This window comes from Pseudophryne corroboree, chromosome 6 (assembly GCF_028390025.1).
Source record: "Pseudophryne corroboree isolate aPseCor3 chromosome 6, aPseCor3.hap2, whole genome shotgun sequence".
NCBI classification, from domain to species: domain Eukaryota; kingdom Metazoa; phylum Chordata; class Amphibia; order Anura; family Myobatrachidae; genus Pseudophryne; species Pseudophryne corroboree.
In genome coordinates this window covers 265,472,664-265,496,727 of record NC_086449.1, presented here as the reverse complement: position 1 = coordinate 265,496,727, position 24,064 = coordinate 265,472,664, and the positions used below count along the sequence as shown (strand labels likewise).

Sequence of the window (24,064 nt, the reverse complement as noted above, 5' to 3'; positions counted from 1 at the left end):
TATTAAGGCTGGACTGACATCTCTGGATGCACCCGTCCTCAACTATGTTTTCACAATTTCTACAGATACATTTCTCCTCAGCTAACAATCCTTCACAATGTCTCCTAGTGTCATGACTACCAGATCGTTTTCTGATACTCGCCTTTGCTCGGTGACTGTGTTGCTCTTGGAATTCTACTAATCCATCCTTGTCATCAGAACCCATTCCAGATCCTTTCTCGACCTCTCTGGTACTCTCACCGAAATGGACTGTTCTGGTCAACAACAGGGTCAACAGGAAAACCCGGAACGCAGTCTCTTGGGGTAAGTCCATCTTGCAGGATGAGAAAGAAAGAGTGGTAATGGGAGGTAAAGAAAATAATAGAAGGGAAAGAAAACTGGTACGACAACCGCCTCTGATCTTGTAATTCTCTGTGCTCAGGTGTCGTCTCAACAGTGCTGCCTCTCAGTCTTCCCAAAACGGACACTCCAGTGATACGATCTTCTTTCCGAATCAGCGACCTTTCTGTAAGGAGCATAAATCTTACATTACCATTTGTTTAACTGTTGTGTGACATACCATCCGTAGAACATGAAAAAACAAAAAGAGAGAGAATAATAGAAAAAGAGAAAAATTGTCAGATTTCCGTTCACCATCAGGCTGTCACACCAACATGTCTATCGGTATCTCTGCACAGTCTCCCCCACCAGTATTTCCACTCTCCACCCTCTGTGCATGGCCAGGCACAATGATGCTGGTAAGATATACTGGGGTTGGGTAGACCTCTGAAAAGACCAAGTAGACATGTGACGTTTGAGCTGTGGTTCTGCTGGTGAACGTCAGAGATGAAGAGGAAACATTTAAAGATAAATCACAGAGTTTACCTGGCCGCCCCTGTGTCTACAAGGAATGACCTACCAATTACATCAACTGTGACCTCAGGTTTACTACCTAGGCTAATAATCAACTTCACTGGCTGCAAATTACAGGTGCGGCCCAAAATTTTTCCTATATGATCCCTGATTACAATTACATGCGTCATACAGTGTGTCATGTTCAGGTCTAAGGGGTCGATATACCTTATGTGGGTCTCTAAATCTGCAACTCTGTGCATAATGTCCTTCCCTCTGGCAGTTATAACATTTTACCACATACGACTTACCAACAGGGGTCTGGGGTTTAAGCTGATGTGGCTTCGTTGTCAGGACTTTTATACTTATTTTCATCAGCTTACCCCCCTGTGACTCCCTGTGTTTACTGATGTTCCGATCGTGCTTAACAGCGGACTCTCTTAATGCAGCCACCGAGATACCTCTCCAGTTAGGTTGAGTGGTTTGTACTCTGGTTCTCAACGTTTCTTTTAAACCTTCCATTAATACGGACACCGCTACCTCTCTATGATGCACATTATCCTTACTCTACAATGTGAGGTGCAATTGTCTGTGCATAATGTACAATACCGTACTTACCTGTGGACACGACCTCACCTGTCCCTCCACTAGGGGCCTTCGCTACTGCTCTTACTGGTTGGGCCGTGCCCACTGTAGTATCTTGTATGGTGGCTGCTAGAGAGAGTGCCGATATCGTGGTGGGCTCATCTTCCTGGTCGCAGTCCTGAAGGAAGTTTAAGATGGGATACAACTTGCACGGGTTAGCATTAGCATCAATACATTTATCTACTTTACTCTTATCACCATTAATACATTTATTAAGTGCACTTTTATCGTATACCAGTATGCCATTCTCTGTAGCCATTTTCTCCTGTTATGTACGGTGGTTGTGCAGTTGCTATCAGTTTCCTGCTAGGGTTAGAACCAGCTGTGTAAGCTAGTTCCCTCTGTATATCACTCTCTCGTTGCCATAACTGTAAATAATCATAATGTCTAATCCTTTGCTTTCCGGATTTTATCAGACATATCCTTCTCCTTAAATTTTGCAACACCTCAGGATTAAAACTGCCTACCCTAGGGAACGGTTCCCTATCGTCCACAGTCATTCGTTCCCACTCATTGCATAAGACCTCTGCGTGTGATCCATATTTCTCACACATTATGTACCTCGCCGACCCTTTGGGCCGACAAATATCAACGTGAACCCTTGTTGATCGTCCCTTACTTGAGCAACTGGCCCCCATTCTTTGCAGGTATTGCCTTCTTAGCTAATCCTTACAAAAACCAAATTACTCAGTGATAAGGCGACGGTGAAAGTTCTCTGAGCGCTCTCACCCACTCACGCCCCTGTTGGCCAATACACCGAACACTGTGCCCAATGCTGGTCGTACCCAACCTCGGGCCCCTGTGTAACCATTATTTACTGAGAGCATGTGGGAGTATGCTACCCCTCCCAGTAAATATCAGTTGTTGGAGATTTCCTGAGTGACCAGCAAAACTCCCTTAAAATAAAAAAAACTGTTACACAAATCACGTTACGTGTACAATTAGCGTTTATGACCCCGCAAATTGAGTGGGTATCAAGGTGAACTAACTAATGCACACAGTAACGTGCGGTACAGTCGCACTGCGTATAAGTAACTATTACTTATCCGCCGAACGACCAGCGGAATCGATTGTTTAGGTTGCGAAACCTCAGCCGGAGTGTATTCTCAAAACGGGCCTATATGGGTACTACGCAAACCCCCGGGGCTGCGCTCTCTACCTCTGACCTTTCTCAGGCCAGGGTTTTCAGAACTTCGCTTGACCTGGTCAGCGGATTTCTGACTTCGCCGACCTTTTGGTCTGCTGATTGCTACCTTGCTCCTTTATACCTTATACAATGTTAACGTGAGAAAGCCACTCCCACGCCACCAAGTGTCCACTCACCTGATGTGGTCTCCTACGGGATCCCGAATTCTGGGTTCACAAAACCTTTATTGTTTGCACACTCACTCTTGCTCACTCATATACACTTCGATTTTTCTGTACAGAAAATTACTTTCATTCAGGTGAAACAGGCTAATCCCAGAGGTGATGCAATAAGAGAAGGTTCTTTTAAACTAAAATATTGGAAACTGAACAAATTTGTGCTATTATCGCGTGGCTACTGTATCGCCTAAACTAAAACAATGCTATTGTGTGATTTGTATTAAGTGGGCGTACCTGTACGCACGTTGCGTAAAATACGCCACGTGTGTAGGCCCTTGCGTTGCATACGCAGTCTCGCACGCTGTCCGAGACACGTGTACAAAGGCCGGATACGTCCGTTGCCATACAAATAACACGCTTCTATAAATGTAAACGATATTCAACTATAATCGCTTACCAAACACCACACAGTATCTCCTGTATAAACCTTTATAACTGGGCCAGGCTACGTGTGTGTTTTACACTTACTCCCTTAAATATTACTTTTTACTTTTAACTAAATAGCAACAAATTTTTCAGCACGTAATCAATGCTAATGGCAAACAAGCGGGTAGATATGCAAAATACACAAAATACAGGTCTAAATGAATCTAGTAATCAATGCTTCCAATAGTATGATTCATATTGGATAGCTATCTTGCAGAACATACATTGATATAAACACACACACATAATTATAATATTATATCTATGTACCATTCACTGGTCTCCTGAGACTCATTTACTCATTAAGTGCTTCTAATTTGCATATGAATGTGCTTTTGACTGTCTGTGAAGGTGGTTTTTCACTGCCAGGAAAAAGCAGCCACACAGGTTAATTTGCATTTCAATGGCTATCTTACAACAAGCAGAGTTTAACTGAGTCCTAGAGGTAAAGAAAAAAACTTTGTTTATATCTGTATGTGGTTCTTACATGACGTACTCATCTTACTATTAACTTTTATTAAGCCCCATCTGATTCTATTTGTAATTGACTATGGCATGGGTTAAATAAATGCATTGGTAACTCATAAATGGTGATTTCTTTTTGACCAAGGACGGCTGATTATTCGGGCAGTGGAAATCAGCCATTTAGAAAAAATTGACCTTCCCAAAATGGCCACTGCTCCTCCCCCTTCCACATCCATAAGGGTTACACAAAATGATGGACAGGCCATGTGGTTAGTCCAAAATGGAGGACAAACCATGCGGCTTCATTTGTCACTAAGAAATCACACATCATGCGAGCCCCTGAAGTTATTTTACCTTGTTTTGCAACAATATGATCAGATATACAGAGTACAGGTGTATGCTTGTATTGTGTGCGCATTTGGCACAAAACAGAAATTTACAGATTTAAAATAGCTTTGCGTTCTTATCTTCCGGATCCCACCAGCATCCCAACAAACCTTGCAGAGCAGACACCATCTTATCAGCAATGAAATAGGGTTTACCAGTGTATTCTACAGCCAAAAAAACTTACGTAGGATACCTGTCCACCCTTTTGCTGATAGATAGAGTCTGCTTTAACCTGTTAGGCTGTGGGTATGAGGAAAACCAGGACGTGGCCCCCAATTGATAATGTCAATTATTATCTTCAAACATAAAGCTATACACTATTTCCGTGGAGCCGCTATGGCCGCTAGACCACATGCACGTGCTACGCACTTTGTACGCTATTTGCGTACAGAGTCCCACACATGGTACGCACTTGGCGTACACACGCTGCGCTGAGTGTACGGAATACACACAGCGGGCGCACACACAGTTGATAACCTTTAAACCTTGTTAATAAAATACAGTAAGAATATGCTTTATACTCTAAACCTTAGTAGTCAAATACTGTAATGATGTAACGCTTAAAAACCTTAACAATGTGCATGCTGTTTGAGCGATTGAGACGCTAAGAGAGCCCTTTGCAGGAAAGTGAAAACACAACACCGGGTTTGGTTAAAACCACAGCAGCTCTAACACTGCCGTGGATTATTCTAATAAAAGGTAAAACAATACAAGTCTTACACTACAAACTAACAAGTAAATCTAAACAGAATAATGGAGAATAATGGCTACAGAGAATATACATACGTGAGAATGTTTCGCAGGCGCAACCTGAATTCAGTCCTCAGCTATCAGGGAGAACTTCAGAGTCTTGTGTGACCAAGCCTGCTGCAAGCTCTATTTATTCACTTCATCCAAAACAATACAATGGTCACTGTAATCCCTTTGTTCATTGGACACAGGGATGTGTCTCTGCATTACAGCAAAGGTCATAGGTGGATTTGAACAGGTGGGCTGTGTCTTTCTCCAACTGCTCTGGTGGGGGGTATCCTCAGGATTCCCGCCGCATTTGTAATTTACAGCAAATACAGTTAATGTTCATAATCTACTTCTGTACATAACTATATGCAGGAGCGAGCGATCCTTTCCTAACTAACATCGGAATGTTACCCTTAAAATACCCTACAGCTGGATACTAGACACCACCTTTCAACCTTTATCTGACCCTTCCTATCATGCAAAGAGGAATCTCTCTGTCCAGGAACAGTTTAAACTAATCATACTCGCTGACATGGTCTAGGGGAATATTAACTACAAAATGCACTATTTGGGTTAAATATGCTACGATCGAGTCGCACGCTACACGCTCACAAACTCCGCCGTAAATACACATCTTATGCGCACGAGATGCTGGAGCGTCCCCTACGCAACCTGCGGGTATGTGTACGCACGGGGGACCAGGTGCACGAGCAGCGTGCATGTGCATGAGGGGTTAGTACAAAAGGATATGCATCATGATATTTTTCGACTTTGACACGAGGGACTGTGGAGAGAGGAGAGGACCGACTTAAATGATAGGATCTGCTTCCTCGGCTACTGGACACCATTAGCTCCAGAGGGGGTGAACACAGGTTCGTCCTGGGCGTCCACCCCCGGAGCCACGCCGCCGTTCTCCTCACAGAGCCAGAAGAACAGAAGCAAGAAGCCTTCAGCGGCTTCACTGAGGTAACGCACAGCACCGCAGCTGTGCGTCATTGCTCCACACACCTCACACACTCCGGTCACTGTATGGGTGCAGGGCGCAGGGGGGGCGCCCTGGGCAGCAATAATAACACCTCAAAACATGGCAAAAAGATATATACATGTACAGCTGGGCACTGTACATGTATATAAAAGAGCCCCCGCCATTTTTACACAAATTTGAGCGGGACCGAAGCCTGCCGCCGAGGGGGCGGGGCTTCTCCCTCAGCACTCACCAGCGCCATTTTTCTCTCCACAGAACGCTGAAAGGAAGCTCCCCGGACTCTCCCCTGCTTACACACGTGAAGGGGTGTTTAAAAGAGAGGGGGGGGGGGGCACATCATTGGCGGATAAGATATTATACAGCGCTGCTGGGGAAAAACATTTTGTGTTGGTCTCCAGGGTCATTGCGCTGGGGTGTGTACTGGCATACTCTCTCTCTGTCTCTCCAAAGGGCCTTAAAGGGGATACTGTCTTCAGAAAAGAGTTTCCCTGTGTGTATGAAGTGTGTCGGTACGTGTGTGTCGACATGTTTGATGAGGAAGGCTCGCTTAATGTGGAGGGGGAGTGTTTGAATGTCAGGTCGCCGTCGGCAACGCCGACACTGGACTGGGTGGATATGCTGAATGTCTTAAATGCAAATGTGAATCTCCTGCATAAAAGTTAGACCAGGCTGAGGCTAGGGATCAGTCAGGTAGCCAGACCGTGCCTGTCCCTGTGGCGCCAGGACCTTCAGGGTCTCAAAAGCGCCCCATATCCCAGGTCGCTGACACAGATACAGACACAGATACTGACTCTAGTGTCGACTATGAGGATGCAAAATTACAGCCGAAGGTGGCAAAGGGTATTCGATACATGATTATTGCCATAAAAGAGGTTTTGCATATCACTGAGGAACCCCCTGTCCCTGACACGAGGGTTCACATGTATAAAGGGAAAAAGACTGAGGTCACGTTTCCGTCCTCATTTGAGCTAAGCGAATTGTGCAAAAAGGCTTGGGAGTCTCCGGATAGGAGACTACACGTTCCCAAAAGGATTCTTATGGCGTATCCTTTTCCACAGAAGGATAGGATACGATGGGAATCTTCGCCTAAAGTAGACAAGGCACTGACACGCTTATCCAAGAAGGTGGCACTGCCTTCTCCGGATACTGCTTTCCTCAAGGATCCTGCTGATTGCAAGCAGGAAATTACCATGAAGCACATTTACACACATTCAGGAACTATCGTTAGACCGGCCATGGCGTCGGCCTGGGTTTGTAGTGCTGTCGTGGCATGGGCAGACTCCTTATCTACGGAGATTGACACCTTAGATAGGGATACCATTCTAATGACCATTGAGCATATCAGAGATGCTGCCTTGTATATGAGGGATGCTCAGAGAGACATTTGTTTACTAAGCTCCAGAATAAACGCTATGTCTATTTCTGCTATTTCTTGTGGACCCGACAGTGGACGGGAGACGCAGATTCAAAGCGGCATATGGAGTCATTGCCTTACAAGGGGGAGGAGTTGTTTGGAGAAGGCCTCTCGGACCTTGTCTCTACTGCTACGGCCGGTAAATCGAATTTTTTACCTTATGTTCCCCCGCAGCATGCTAAGAAGGTACCGCATTATCAAATGCAGTCCTTTCGTTCCAATAAAAGCAAGAAGGTACGAGGATCGTCCTTTGTTGCCAGAGGTAAAGGCAAGGGAAAAAAGCTGCACTCGGCTAGTTCCCAAGAGCAGAAGTTCTCCCCTACTTCCGCAAAGTCCACCGCATGACGCTGGGGCTTTCCGGGGAAGGGGGGGGGGTCAGATCAAGTGGGGGCACGTCTTCGTCTGTTCAGCCACGTCTGGGTTGTCTCACACGTGAATCCCTGGGCAATAGAGATGGTTTCCCAGGGATACAGACTGGAATTCGAAGACATGCCTCCTTGCCGGTTTTTCAAATTGGCTCTGCCGGCTTCCCCATCGGAGAGGGAGCTGGTGTTAGCTGCAATTCACAAATTGTACATTCAACAGGTGATGGTCAAAGTTCCTCATCTCCAGCAAGGAGAGGGTTATTATTCATCCCTGTTTGTGGTACCGAAACCGGACGGTTCGGTCAGACCCATTTTAAATCTGAAATCCCTGAACCTGTACTTGAAGAGGTTCAAGTTCAAAATGGAATCGCTCAGAGCGGTCATAGCCAGCCTGGAGGGAGGGGATTGGATGGTGTCCCTGGACATAAAGGATGCGTACCTTCATGTTCCGATTTTCCCTCCTCACCAGGCGTTCCTGAGATTTGCAGTACAGGACTGTCACTACCAATTTCAGATGTTGCTGTTTGGTCTTTCCACGATACCGAGAATTTTCACCAAGGTAATGGCGGAAATGATGGTGCTCCTGCGCAGGGAGGGCGTCACAATTATCCCGTACTTGGACGATCTCCTCATAAAGGCGAGATCTCGGGAGAAGTTGCTGGACAGCGTGTCTCTGTCCGTGAAGATATTGCAGAGGCACTGCTGGATTCTCAATTTACCGAAATCCCAGCTAGTCCCTGCAACGCGTCTGCCCTTTTTGGGCCTGATTCTAGACACAGACCAAAAAAGAGTTTTTCTTCCAGTGGAGAAGGCTCAGGAGCTCGTATCTCTGGTCAGGAACCTATTGAAGCCAAAAAAGGTTTCGGTGCATCATTGCACGAGGGTTCTGGGGAAGATGGTGGCTTCATACGAGGCCATCCCCTTCGGCAGGTTCCATGCAAGGACCTTTCAATGGGACCTATTGGACAAATGGTCTGGGTCCCATCTACACATGCAAAAACGGACCACCCTGTCTCCCAGGGTCAGGGTGTCTCTCCTGTGGTGGCTGCGCAGTGCTCACCTCCTGGAGGGTCGCAGGTTCGGCATTCAGGACTGGGTCCTGGTGACCACGGACGCGAGCCTCCGAGGTTGGGGAGCTGTCGCACTAGGAAGAAATTTCCAGGGTCTCTGGTCAAGCCTAGAGACTGGTCTCCACATCAATGTCCTGGTGTTGAGGGCCATATACAATGCCCTACGCCAAGCGGAAGAATGGCTTCGGAACAAACCGGTTCTGATTCAGTCAGACAATGTCACGGCAGTGGCTCATATAAAACCGCCAAGGCGGCACAAGGAGCAGAGTGGCCATGGCAGAGGTGACCAGGATTCTACGCTGGGCGGAAGGCCATGTAAGCGCACTATCAGCAGTGTTCATCCCGGGGGTGGACAACTGGGAGGCGGACTTTCTCAGCAGGCACGACCTGCATCCGGGAGAGTGGGGACTTCATCAAGAAGTCTTCACACAGATCACGGATCGGTGGGGACTGCCTCAGATAGACATGATGGTGTCCCGCCTCAACATAAAGCTAAAGAGGTATTGCGCCAGGTCAAGAGACCCTCACGGGGTTGCGGTAGACGTTCTGGTGACACCTTGGGTGTTCAGATCGGTCTATGTGTTTCCTCCTCTACCTCTCATACCCAAGGTGTTGAGGATAATAAGAATAAGAAAGGTCAGAACAATCCTCATTGTTCCAGATTGGCCAAGGAGGACTTGGTATCCGGATCTGCAAGAGTTGCTCACAGAAGATCCGTGGCCTCTTCCTCTAAGGCAGGACCTGCTGCAGCAGGGGCCCTGTCTGTTCCAAGACTTGCCGCGGCTGCGTTTGATGGCATGGCGGTTGAACGCCGGATCCTAGCGGAAAAAGGGATTCCGGTGGAGGTCATTCCTACCCTGATCAAGGCTAGGAAGGACGTGATGTCGAAACATTATCACCGTATATGGCGAAAATATGTTTCTTGGTGTGCGGCCAGAACTGCTCCTACGGAGGAGTTCCAGTTGGGCCGTCTGCTTCACTTCCTTCAAACGGGAGTGAATTTGGGCCTAAAATTAGGGTCCATAAAGGTTCAAATTTCGGCCTTATCCATTTTCTTTCAAAGAGAATTGGCTTCTCTTCCTGAAGTACAGACTTTTGTGAAGGGCGTGCTGTATATTCAGCCTCCCTTTGTACCTCCGGTGGCGCCTTGGGACCTTAACGTGGTATTAAGTTTCCTCAAGTCACCTTGGTTTGAACCACTCAAAACAGTAGAGTTGAAATACCTCACTTGGAAAGTGGTCATGTTGTTGGCCTTAGCTTCTGCAAGGCGGGTTTCGGAATTGGCGGCTTTATCATATAAAAGCCCATACCTGATTTTTCACGTGGATAGGGCAGAGTTGAGGACTCGTCCTCAATTTCTGCCCAAGGTGGTCTCATCTTTTCATATGAACCAACCTATTGTCGTGCCTGTGGCTACAAGGGACTTGGGGGATTCCGAGTCCCTGGATGTGGTCAGGGTTTTGAAGATTTATGTGACCAGAACGGCTAGGATCAGGAAGACCGAAGCTCTGTTTGTTCTGTATGCGGCCAACAAGGTTGGCGCTCCTGCTTCAAAGCAGACTATTGCTAGCTGGATCTGTAACACGATTCAGCAGGCGCATTCTTCGGCAGGATTGCCATTGCCTAAATCGGTTAAGGCCCATTCCACTAGGAAGGTGGGCTCTTCTTGGGCGGCTGCCCGAGGGGTCTCGGCACTACAACTGTGCCGAGCTGCTACTTGGTCGGGGTCAAACACCTTTGCAAAGTTCTGTAAGTTTGATACCCTGGCTGAGGAGGACCTCCTGTTTGCTCAATCGGTGCTGTAGAGTCATCTGCACTCTGCCGCCCGTTTGGGAGCTTTGGTATAATCCCCATGGTCCGTACGGAGTCCCCAGCATCCTCTAGGACGTTAGAGAAAATAAGATTTTACTTACCGGTAAATCTATTTCTCGTAGTCCGTAGAGGATGCTGGGCGCCCGTCCCAAGTGCGGACTTCTTCTGCAAGACTTGTATATAGTTATTGCTTACATAAGGGTTATGTTATAGTTGATCGGGTTTGAACCGAGGCTATGTTATTGTTCATACTGTTAACTGGGTAGTTTATCACAAGTTATACGGTGTGATTGGTGTGGCTGGTATGAATCTTGCCCTTAGATTTACAAAATTCCTCTCCTTGTACTGTTCATCTCCTCTTGGCATAGTTTCTCTAACTGAGGTCTGGAGGAGGGACATAGAGGGAGGAGCCAGTGCACACCCAGAATCCAAAGCTTTCTGAAAGTGCCCTATCTCCTGCGGAGCCCATCTATTCCCCATGGTCCTTACGGAGTCCCCAGCATCCTCTACGGACTACGAGAAATAGATTTACCGGTAAGTAAAATCTTATTTTTCTTTTCCCATTACAAAACTAACAGTCAAATAATTGGGACAGCTGCTGTTAATCATTTGTGTGTGTATTGTTAGGTGACAAACTACCTCGGAATTGAATGGATGAGCCGACATCTGGCACCAGAGTACAAAGTGCATGTCATCTCATTTAAGGATCCTAATCCTATGCATATTGATGCCACCTTCAATATTATTGGACCAGGCCTTGTGCTTTCTAACCCAGATCGACCCTGCCATCAGGTGACTGACAATAAATGTCTTTTGTTGTGAAAGAACAACACATATATCTACACAACTGTTGTTATGACCTGATTGTAAATGGCTTTTCCTAACACAGTAACTGACTCTCTTTTTAAATATATATATATTAATAGATTGAACTGTTCAAGAAGGCTGGCTGGACTGTGGTCACTCCCCCCACTCCACTCATCCCAGATGGTAGGAATAAGTCATGTGTTTTTTTTTTTATAAATTCTTTATTTTCAAGAATCATCATCAGAACAGAAAATCAATGTACAGATCAAATATAAGCAATAGTATACAATAATACACGAAAGCAACAAAAAGGCCATAGTACTTAGTCAATATTCCTAACAGACTAATACGAGGAATTTGAAAAACTAAGCACAGTGACAAATAGTAATAGACAGATAAATATCTAGAAAGATAGCTAACTGAAGAGAAGAAAAAGGGGAGATAAAAAAAGGGGAAATTATTCCACCTGACCGGGGGTCCCCAGGTGCTAGTACTGTCAAATCAGTCTGAAAGACTGATTGAAAGTGAAATGAATGTTAAGACTAACAATAATATCATCAACAATTTCCGTATCCATATCAGTCAGGGTCAAGCAGTACCAGGGCCTTATATGAGGAGGACGATTTGAACTCCAACCATCTGTGCCAAATAGCCATGTAGATGCTGTGTTTCTCAGGAGTAGAATCGTAGATATCGTCCATAGCCATATATAAATCCATACGTTGCCACCGGGTGGTCTTCAGTTTGCGGGCTGTCGGGGGCCCGGCGCACAGCATACCGACGGCGGAATCCCGACAGCCGGCATACTGACACCGTTTCTCCCTCTTGGGGGTCCACGACACCCCTGGAGGGAGAATAGATAACGCGGTGTGCGCATCGCGCCACCGTGCCCACAAGGGGCTCATTTGCACTCGCCACGCTGTCGGTCGGGGTTCCGGCGTGGTAATGCTGTGCTCCGGGACTCCGACAGCCGGCATACCATACTACACCCGTTGTCACCAATCCCACACAGTAAGTGGTGAAGAGGAGTTCCAGTAAACCACTCTGGCTGCATTATTCAAGTGCCTGAGTAGTGACTTTTTATATGTAGACATACTGTAGGTATGTCCGAATGAGATCATAACAAAAAATCAGGACCCTCCGGGACAGGAGAACCCAGTATCTCCGCAGCCAGTTGTCTAATCCTATCCCAGTATGGGATGATCAACGAACAATCGCACCAAAGATGCAGTAATGAGGCCTGCTCCCGACCACAACCCAGCAGAGAGGGGATATGCTCAGACAATACTTACGTAAAATAGTTGGGCAGTGGTACCATCTCGATAGCAAGTTATATTCAGTCTCCACTACTTTCATACTAGTCAAGCAGGCACTAATTGTCTGGTACACCTTATCCCAATTAACCTGGATCCCTCTAGAGGTAAATTCTCTGTCCCAGGGCTCTTGAAACGTCGGACTACAGGGTAAAAGTGGTGTTAGGAGAATCGTAGACCAAAGTCCGCTGCCTGCCACCCTTTGACTTACATCTAAATAGTGTTTGATGCTTTGGCCAAAAAATATATTCCCATTATGTTTCTTTGTTTTCTCAAAACTATATGATACCTGCCTCTGTATGTGCAAGTCAATCAAATATTATTGTACTCTCCCCAAAATGCCATCTTATAGTTAACAGGGGTTACTAGACACTTCACGATGGTGATCAAGTAACGTGGTGAGACTAGGACTAAATGTAGATCCTGGTTACCTCCTGTAGTTTGGCGAGAAGTGTAGTGTTGGAATCCTGATCTTTAGAAGTGGAGATGGTTCCCATAGCAATCAATTAGATTCTAATTATTGGGGGGAATGTAATAGGTTGTGAAAGTCAGAAAGTGAGAGATTTTGCGAGAGTTCATCTTGTTTATTTAAAGTGGCAATCATTTACAAGGTGAAATCAACCTGGCTGCTTTGCCATGTAAATGATTGCCACTTTAAATAAGCAGGAAAACAGGAAAACTCTCACAAAATCTCTCACTTTATGAGTCTCTCACGTTATCTCCCCCCTTCCCTATTATCTTCTAGAAGGTGCTAGATAAATTTTATGCAGAATGTGATTGGTTGCTATAGGCAACATCTCCACTTCTAAAACCCTGCAGTATAGTAAATATACCCCATGGAGAGGAGTGTATGGATGATGGCAGAATCTTGTTTCTCTCCTGTAACTTGAAGGGTATAGGTCTGAAGGTGGATTTTTTTTTTAAAACTCTTGTAGCTTATACAGTGTTATATGGCTGAATGTGGAATCAGGTTTCTCTTTCTTGTAAGAGTGCACGGCTGAAGGTGGAATCCTGGTTACCTCTTGAAACGTATGGATGATGATGATGATGACTTCTGGTTTCTCTATTGTACCTTACTAATATCGTACTAAGGGGGTAATTCAGACCTGATCGTAGATGTGCTAAATTTAGCATATCTACAATCAGTTTCTCTGACAAGCGGGGGAACGCGCAGCACAGAGCTAGTCCGCCCCGCGTGTCATGCCCTACCCCCCGCCCAGGTACAAAAGGATCGCATGGCGCCGATGCTTTTGTACCTGACAAGTAGCTCCCTGTCAGCGCAGCTCCTGCGCACTGGCAGTGGGCTAACCACCGCCCCCCGGGTCGCAGCGGCTGCGTGTGATGTCATGCAGCCACCGAGTCCCGCCCCCCCAATGGTCTGGACACGCCTCCGTTGTCCAGACCGTTCCCAGCCAGCAGTGTTCTATCGCCGTTGGCACACCCCCTCCCGTCCGATAGCATCTCACTGGGCTCCCGGGGTGCGCACGCGCAGTGTGGCCGCTGCGCATGCGCACTCCACAAAGTAATTCAGATGGGGATCACTGCCACTGCAGCGATGCAGTCTGAATTACCCCCTAAGCCTAAGGGCCTAATTCAAGGTTGATCGCACAAGCAAAATCTTCCTCTAATGGGCAAAACCATGTGCACTGCACGGGAGGCAGATATAACATTTGCAGAGAGAGTTAGATTTGGGTGGGGTGTGTTCAAACTGAAATCTAAATTGCAGTGTAAAAATAAAAGCAAAAGGGATTTTTCCCACGCACTCTGCTTGGCTGTTAGTAAGAAGAACTATATACTATGTAATAATAGAAAATGTAGAGCTCTTCGTTACATATGTTTTGCAAAAGATATGATAAGCCTCCAGGCCACTTCACGGCTGCTCTATTACTGGAGGTCCCTAACTAAGCATAAGTCCAGGGCTTGGACCCCACAAAGTCGGCTCAGGCCCGACCACCCTAGGGCAGCACACCATTGAAATACTAATGTTTTAATATGTGTTAGGAAAGAAGCAGAAGCTATGGGTTAGAAAGTGCTACAGAAATAAGGGTGTTAATAAAATACTCAAAAGAGTAATATTAGTGAAAAAATAGGAGTGTTACATAAGTGCTAAATAAATAATATTGCGTGCTGCCCCAAGGTAGCCCAGTCACACCAGACCTGAGGGGTACCACTCCCCAAACTCACACACAGCATAATAATAATATTCACTATGGGTCATACAATTGCTTAATGTACGGCCACATGATAATGGCACATACAAAACATATCCAGATTGAGAGCTAGCTTACCTGGAGGCACCCCTGTATCCTCCAAATGGCACCACAGGACCCAGCATGCCCTCCTAATGCTGGCTCCATCTATGCCTCACTGAACTGCAATAAATGGTGGCAAACTGCTCTAATCAAGCTGGTAATAATCCTCAGGTGCTACGGGAGGGGGTTACTCTAGACAAGAAAAACAAAAGGGATTTTTCCCACGCACTCTGCTTGGCTGTTAGTAAGAAGAACTATATACTATGCAATAATAGAAAATGTAGAGCTCTTCGTTACATATGTTTTGCAAAAGATATGATAAGCCTCCAGGCCACTTCACGGCTGCTCTATTACTGGAGGTCCCTAACTAAGCATAAGTCCAGGGCTTGGACCCCACAAAGTCGGCTCAGGCCCGACTACCTTAGGGCAGCACACCATTGAAATACTAAAGTGTTAATATGTGTTAAGAAAGAAGCAGAAGCTATGGGTTAGAAAGTGCTACAGAAATAAGGGTGTTAATAAAATACTCAAAAGAGTAATATTAGTGAAAAAATAGGAGTGTTACATAAGTGCTAAATAAATAATATTGTGTGCTGCCCCAAGGTAGCCCAGTCACACCAGACCTGAGGGGTACCACTCCCCAAACTCACACACATAAAAGCAGCCTGTATTTACCCTGCACAGAAACAATATAACCCACCCATATCTAATTCTCTCTGCACATGTTACATTTGCCCCATCTGCAGTGCACATGATTTTGCCCATTAGAGGAAGATTTTGCTTTTGCAATCAACCTTGAATTAGGCCCTAAATGGTGGAGTCCGGGTTACATCTTCTAACCTGCTGAGGGATGTAGGGTGGTTGGAGGAATCCTGTATAACTCTTCCACTGTAGCCATTGGGATATTCCAAGTTTATGAAAATGTTTTCCCTTAGGCCAAAACTATTATTGTCTAATTATAAACCAATATATTGTAGATGAAGTGCATTGACTGTAGCTGGTGCAGCACTCCTGTATCTTTCATAGGCTACTGATGTATCTAAGGAACACAATGATTCACACAGAATAATGGCAGTCATTCCGAGTTGATCACTCGCTAGCAGTTTTTAGCAGCCTTGCAAACGCATTGTCGCCGCCCACTGGGGAGTGTATTTTCTCTTTGCAGAAGTGCGAACACTTGTGCAGCAGAGCGCCTGCAAAATCTTTTTGTGCAAAACAAGACCAGCCCTGTAGTTACTCTTCATGTGCGTTGATTCTAATGACGGAGGGGCGGCTTTTGATGTCACACACCCGCCCAGCCACGCCTGCATTTTTTCTGCCACGCCTGCGTTTTTCTAAGCACTCCTTGAAAACGGTCAGTTGACACCCAGAAACGCCCACTTCATGTCTATCTTCCTGCGTTCGGCCGTGCGTCTGGAATGTTCGTTACACTCTGTGCAAACCCACGATGCTCATTGTACCCGTACGACGCGCCTGCGCATTGTGGTGCATACACATGCGCAGAAATGCCGATTTTTAGCCTGATCGCTGCGCTTCGAACAACGGCAGCTAGCGATCAACTCGGAATGACCCCCAATGTCAGAAGTCTTGAATGAAAAGGGGAGGAATATCAAATTAAATTCCTTTCAATTTTTGAACCCCACAATCGGAAGATAACTCAATTGATTAGTCACACTACTGCTTTAATAGTTGTATTCCAATATACCTTACAGTCAGAGAGTTGTCTTACATTGTTCAAGTCTATACATTCAGGCTGTTGAACAAACATGGGCCCTCATTCAGTACCAGTTGCAATTTTGCTTAAATCGCAAATGGACACTTGTCAACCATTTGCGCATGCTCTGTGGCCACAATGCGTGTGCACGGGCATTCACATTGCGATCACACCCCAAAAAGTATGCGATCGCAATGTGATTGACAGGCGGCGGTCATTCGAGTGCAGCGACGCGGCCTTTAAGGGGGGTTGGGGAAGCAGGAAATGCAGGCATGTCATGGCTGTTTTAGGGCAGCCCGATGACGTCAACTGCGTTTCCTGTGAGGAAACACAGTGGCGGTTAGCCTGCATATGCAGTATGGCTACGTATGCAGAGAGGCTTCCACTAACTGACAATTTCTGCAATGCGATCGCAGTTGGGCAACACTTAACATGCTGTTCGAGCTTGCCCTGTGCTGGGCGGTTCCAGCATGCGATTGTAAGCAGTAGCAGTTTTGCTTTTTTAGCAAAACTGCTACTGAAGCTGAATTAGGCCAATAGGCATATCATATTTCCATCCCTCTCTTTTTGTAAAGTTTAACACATATTACTTTCCTTATTTTTATTTAAGCTAAATTAAAACCAATGCCAGTCCTAGCCATACTCAATACACCTGTTCTGTTTTAGATCATCCTCTGTGGATGTCCTCAAAATGGCTCTCAATGAATGTCTTAATGTTGGATGAGAAACGTGTAATGGTGGATGCCAATGAGACTTCCATTCATAAGATGTTTGAGAAATTAGGTGAGTGCCCCAGGCGACCCTGATTACACTACTGTTGATATCCTGATACATTGAATAAGTGACTTTTGCATATATATGCACAGTATGAGTGCAGAAGTATTCTGTAGACCAAAGAATAAATAAATACACTTTTTCTCCATACAATTATTAACCCCAACACACACACACACACACACACACACACACACACACACACACACACACACACACACACACACACACACACACACACACACACACACACATATCCCCCTGAATCTATGAATGTGGTTCTTCCATCAGACAACTGTGTGTAACAACCAATCTGATTCTAGCTATGGTGTATATAGTACACTCTAAAAAATGCTAGCTACATTGTGATTGGTTGTTATGGGCAACGTCTCCATTTGTCCTCTTTGAAGGTTTGATAAATCTCCCAGTTGAGTCACTCAGCAGTCATGCTAAACGACAATATTGCTATTTGCATTATAATGGAATATGAGCTGAAAATGAAGTCTACATTTCCTCAAATCTTCTAAAAAAGACAAGGAGAGGTGTAGCCCAGAGCAACCAATCAGATTTTTGCTAGCATTTTATAGAGAGTAGTAGAAAAAGTGAATGCTAGAATCTGATGTTTGATAGGCAACACCTCCACTTGTCATCTGTAGAAGGTTTGATAAATCTCATAGGTTTTTTTATGCAACATTTCAGAAAATTATGGCATATTGAAAAAAAAAACACAAAACGTAATTCAAAATGACATGAATACGCAGTTTTGGTAAAGTGCTATTTGTTTTATCAACTGAGAAATAACTGATAAATAACAATCTGTTTTCATTGACAGGCATCTCCACCATTAAAGTGAGTATTCGCCATGCGAATTCATTAGGAGGAGGATTCCATTGCTGGACTTGTGATGTTCGTCGCCGTGGAAGCCTTCAATCCTATTTCAGCTAATAAATAAAGCTGGAAATTAGTTGTACATCAGCTTATTAGCTCCTCGTTTTGTATACAAAGCTATTATCACAATGTAGCCTTTGCAGGACGACCTGCAAACTTTTAGGCCATGAAAGGGTTTAGTGACAAAGATAATTATTTATCCCTCTAAAATTGAGCTTTTTTTTAAGACCTGAGAAAATGCTGAGTGATGCATTATTTTGCTGCTTCCGCTGAGTTAAAACATTTTACTAGTGTATGTTGCATTTGCATTCAAGAGTTAAATAATAAATAGCCCACCGCTGCACAATGACAAGGAAAATGGGTGCATTCATTTATCTGTCTACCTCTGCAGTATCATAACAGGAAACTATGGGGGTAATTCCAAGTTGATCGCAGCAGGAAATTTTTTAGCAGTTGGGCAAAACCATGTGCAATGCAGGGGAGGCAGATATAACATTTGCAGAGAGAGTTAGATTTGGGTGGGTTATTTTGTTTCTGTGCAGGGTAAATACTGGCTGCTTTATTTTTACACTGCAATTTAGATTGCAGATTGAACACACCGCACCCAAATCTAACTCTCTCTGCACATGTTATATCTGCCTCCCCTGCAGTGCACATGGTTTTGCTCAACTGCTAAAAAATTTCCTGCTGCGATCAACTTGGAATAACCCCCTATGATTGTGCCACATAATTACTGTCTCTGTTAATCCAATAAATCTGGTTTTTGACACTTCAGCAAGTCATACTAAGGAGAATCACAAGACAGCAATAGCTACATGTTCATTTTGAAAAACAGACTTCTGGCTATTATTTTTCATGTCACTTGGAATAATCCATACATTTGTATACTACTGTTACATAATATGAATAATATAATCTGTTTATTTTAAAATAACTAAATTATGAGTGTCATGCCTAACTGAAAAAGAATGCAAATATCAGCAGCATTTTACCTCATGAAATGACACAAGCTGCGTTTGCTGTTGCTGTGTATGCCAAGGTTTAGTCATCACCTAACAGCAACAGTGACACCAAGAAAGGTGCTATTAACAATAATACTATAGAAGAAATGGAAATAATAAATTTCACTTGCTACCTACAATTTGGGAACTGACCCAATATTCAGGTGTCCCTGGTTCCTAGGAAACTTTTTGGTTGCATTCTGATTAGTATGGTTACAGTCCATTTGTGTGCGGGGAGTGGGTATTCTTTTATGTGTTATAACTATGCAGATTTTGTATGGTAAACTATTCTTTATTCTGAAACACATTAAATAATCATAATTCTTATATGGTGCTCATATCATCAATTCATTTAATACATGGAAGCTAATAAAAAGAGATTGTATAATATTTTGGGAAAGATAAACAAAAACAACAAAACTAATTGTGCTTTAAAGAAATCTCATGGACCTTTATGGTTTCATGCAAACTCATATGGTAAGAAAATGATGATTTATTTTTTATTTACACAATATATTGTGTTTGTTTTTACATGAGAATGTTTTTATCAGTATGTGGGAAGATTTTAAATGTATTGATTCCCTGAATGGAAGAAAACCCAGGTTTTAAAACCTAGGTTTTTAGTGGTTGAAATATAAAGTCCATATATTGGATTGCAAAGGTGGGACAGTTCACCAGTAAAGAAGAGGAAATCAGCTCTGCGCACTGTGCCGCCCAACGCATTTGCCTGGGTACGAGGCTGCATAAAGCGCAGGACTGTAGAGGTCGCTGGTAGTGGTATAAATAACGTGGTTCCCCCAATAGAATTGGCACTGCTGGGAGAAGGGAGCCAACAGCAGCTGCAGGCAGGTAATGGGGTCCGGCAGGGTAATACTGGGTAATAATTCCCATGAGACTTCTCTAGAACAGTCGCTCCAGCTCCTCCTGTACACACATATACATTCTGCATCTTTATCTGCTCATCACAGCTTAGCAGAGCAAGCGGTGAATAGATGCTTTGCGCAGCAGGAGACAGGGACTGAGGGTATACCTAGCAGCTCCTGGAGCTCTGGGCATGCTGCCAGCATGATGGTAATGCGGGGCATAGTTGATTGACACTGCAAAGTGGGGGGCACTCAGGTAAGTTTTGCCACTTTTGCAATGTGTGTATTTGCCCAGCAGATTTAGAGTGGGTATTTGAAGGCACCAGACTCTTTGACCACTTTAAGAGACATAAGGAGAGTGCTACCGGATTCTATCTTTCTCTCTCTCTCTACAGAACAGATATCTCTATATCTACATATCTATCCTGCTCACACAGCAACCATACGCTCTGATGCTGAGTTCACAATTATAAAATTAGTCTGTAACTAAATACAAATTATAGATAGAGGGCGGGATGTACTAAAGGGAAAATGCGATAAAACCCCCGTTTTATCGCATTTTCGTATGTACTAACCCCCGTCTGCTGCATTTTCGCCCCTAAGAGTATCGCCATCTTCGGATGGCGATACCCTATAGAAGCCTAGGGGCTTCTTATCGCCGGCCGCCGCAACCCGCCGCCTCTGCCACAGACCCGACCCCGACCTTCCAGCTGCAGGGAGGAGGCGCTGGGGACAGTCTGCTGCTGCTGCTTCCCGGCGTGGGAGGAGTGTGGAGAGCCCAGGGAGGTGACGGAGACGCCACACACACACACACACACACACACACCACCTCACAGGTATCGCGGGGGGGCCTCCGTCACCGCATTGCGATGTCAATCGCATGTTAGTACATATGCGATCAACAGCGTTGCGATGGGTGGCAATGTATGTTAATACATCCCGCCCAAAATGTTTTATAGCAACAGTTACACGGCTTTCAGTAAAATTGTTTTAGAAGACTCATTTTTTTAAATCCATGGGGCTCATTTCTCAACGAGTTGTGAATGATAAAACGCGTGATAAATGGTGCTCCAGCCAATCAGCTCCTGTCATGTGTTCAGCTCCTAACTTTCATGTGATTGAAAAATGACAGTTGTGAGCTGATTGACTGGAGCACCATTTATCACGGGAAACAAGTTTTATCATCCACAACCAGGTTTGTCACTTAACCAAGAAAAAATTTGGCTACGGGTACCATCAGGCGCCTAAATACAATAAATGTCAAAGTGCTAACGTGCAGAGTACATAAAACAAAACAAAAAACAAATATACAACCCTTAACGTCGACGTGAAAGTCCAGTTCTCACTCCTCTCACTTCCTCCTCTTAATTTGATAGCATGTAAAACAGAGGGGAGAGGGAAACCACATGTGCAGTACAGTAATTTAATAACATATACACACATACAAGGGACATGGACAATAACAATACAGGGTCACAATAAATGTGCAGAATAATAACAATTTTCCAGGTGTGCCAGCCACAAGGAGATATGCAGAACAATTACCAGAGAGTCCGAGAACCCAAAAGAGTTCTCAAACAAGTTCTTTAATTTCCAAAGTCCACCCGGGCAGGAGCTGGAAGATCCTCTGGTTTTTGAAGATGCAGACCACCATAGGCGCTGACCACAGATGGAATACGCCAACGCGTTTCAACTCCTGTTCCTGTAGTCTTTCTCAAGGCTGGATATTTGCTGCACACATACCATCCGGATTTTAAATGCTTCTGTAGCCAATCACAAACACCTTCTTAACAGGTTTCACCTGCCATCGCGTGTATACGCCGCCGGGTTCCCATAGAAACCGAAAGCTCCTCTCCGTCACTTCCGCCCCCGGATTTGTGATGCTGTCTCCATGGTAACTGGATACAGCGGAATGTCACTTCCGGTTGTGGCACCCTCGGTCAAGTTGTGATAGTAACTAGCCGCACGGCCCGTCTCTCTCGGAAGCGCGTCTATTGTTGTCTCCAAATTCCAGTATACACTGCCATGGTTACGCTATCAACAAACCCGTTATAGACGGCTACGAGTGTTCAGTTTTGGTCCCTTACAATTAGAAACATTCATCCAGCATATACATCTGGTGGTCCCAGTTATATGCAGTTAGCAAAGTTGTATAATGATTCTAAAATAGAGAAATACATAAAATAAAACACACAATACATTCTAAAATACAATAGCTGATATAAAACAAACTAAATTAAAAACCCTACATGAACCACTTCAGTTCAAAATCATTATTAAGACCCATAGGGTGTAAAGTGTTAAATTCATAAATAAACTGCATCTCACTTTTAGCTAAAAGGGTAGCTATGTCCCGGTATCTCGACCCACATTTCACCACCTTAATGGCTCCAAATCTAACTATTCCTCCTGTAGAGCTCTTATGGTGCGTTTTAAAATGGTTCGACAGGGCATGAGACTCCAAACTTTTCTTAATATTTCTGCAGTGTTCACTTAAACGTATTTTAAGGGGTCTGGTGGTTCGGCCTATATAAAAAAGGTGACATCTACACTCAATAAAATAAATAACATTTTTGACATTACATGTAATAAAATCAGGAAATGATCTCCCCAAAACACTGACTTATATACATGCTGAGAGTTGTCACCATCATAACTGGTTGGAGTCTATTCCTTATGGACAACTGAAGAGATTAAAGAGAAACTGCTCTAAGGCCGAGGCCTATCAGGACCAAGCCCAGGAACTGAGAGGAAGATTTGAAAGGAGTGGTTATAATTCTGTTCAGTTAGAGAAAGCAATGGGGGAGATAGAGAAAATTGAGAGAGCAGATTTATTGGCGGATAAGCCCTTTAAGGTGTCTAATAAAGAGAAATTTGAGTGGGCATTTATCACTGGCTACAACTCCCAACATAAGGCCCTGGAGAAATCAGTGAGACGAAATTGGAAGATCCTCAAAAAGGACCCTGTTTTGGGGAGATCATTACCTGATTACCCCACTTTTATCTATAAAAAGGCCCCCAATTTAAAGACCTCCCTGGTTAATAGTTACATACCCCCCAAGAAAAGAGAAGGTAGGGTTTTAACTCAGGGTTTCCATCGCTGTGGTATGTGTATCTGTTGTAGAGAAGTACCAAGCGATGGGATGAAAAAACTTGAATCCGTGTGTATTAATGGAAAAAATGTCAGAATTAGGGATTTTATTACATGTAATGTCAAAAATGTTATTTATTTTATTGAGTGTAGATGTCACCTTTTTTATATAGGCCGAACCACCAGACCCCTTAAAATACGTTTAAGTGAACACTGCAGAAATATTAAGAAAAGTTTGGAGTCTCATGCCTTGTCGAACCATTTTAAAACACACCATAAGAGCTCTACAGGAGGAATAGTTAGATTTGGAGCCATTAAGGTGGTGAAATGTGGGCCGAGATACCGGGACATAGCTACCCTTTTAGCTAAAAGTGAGATGCAGTTTATTTATGAATTTAACACTTTACACCCTATGGGTCTTAATAATGATTTTGAACTGAAGTGGTTCATGTAGGGTTTTTAATTTAGTTTGTTTTATATCAGCTATTGTATTTTAGAATGTATTGTGTGTTTTATTTTATGTATTTCTCTATTTTAGAATCATTATACAACTTTGCTAACTGCATATAACTGGGACCACCAGATGTATATGCTGGATGAATGTTTCTAATTGTAAGGGACCAAAACTGAACACTCGTAGCCGTCTATAACGGGTTTGTTGATAGCGTAACCATGGCAGTGTATACTGGAATTTGGAGACAACAATAGACGCGCTTCCGAGAGAGACGGGCCGTGCGGCTAGTTACTATGACAACTTGACCGAGGGCGCCACAACCGGAAGTGACGTTCCGCTGTATCCAGTTACCATGGAGACAGCATCACAAATCCGGGGGCGGAAGTGACGGAGAGGAGCTTTCG

General features: G+C 44.4%; 1 protein-coding gene across 1 annotated transcript in view; it reads left to right on the top strand.

The window, feature by feature from the left end:
* The window catches only part of GATM (glycine amidinotransferase), a 42,016-nt gene extending 22,437 nt beyond the window's left edge, over nt 1-19,579 (top strand). Inside the window, exons 6-9 of the mRNA XM_063925985.1 lie at nt 11,131-11,295; nt 11,430-11,493; nt 17,256-17,372; nt 18,196-19,579. Coding sequence (XP_063782055.1) covers nt 11,131-11,295; nt 11,430-11,493; nt 17,256-17,372; nt 18,196-18,308 — 459 coding nt within the window. The 3' untranslated portion in view covers nt 18,309-19,579. The remainder of the gene's footprint in view (nt 1-11,130; nt 11,296-11,429; nt 11,494-17,255; nt 17,373-18,195) is intronic.
* Nucleotides 19,580-24,064: the final 4,485 nt, after the last annotated feature.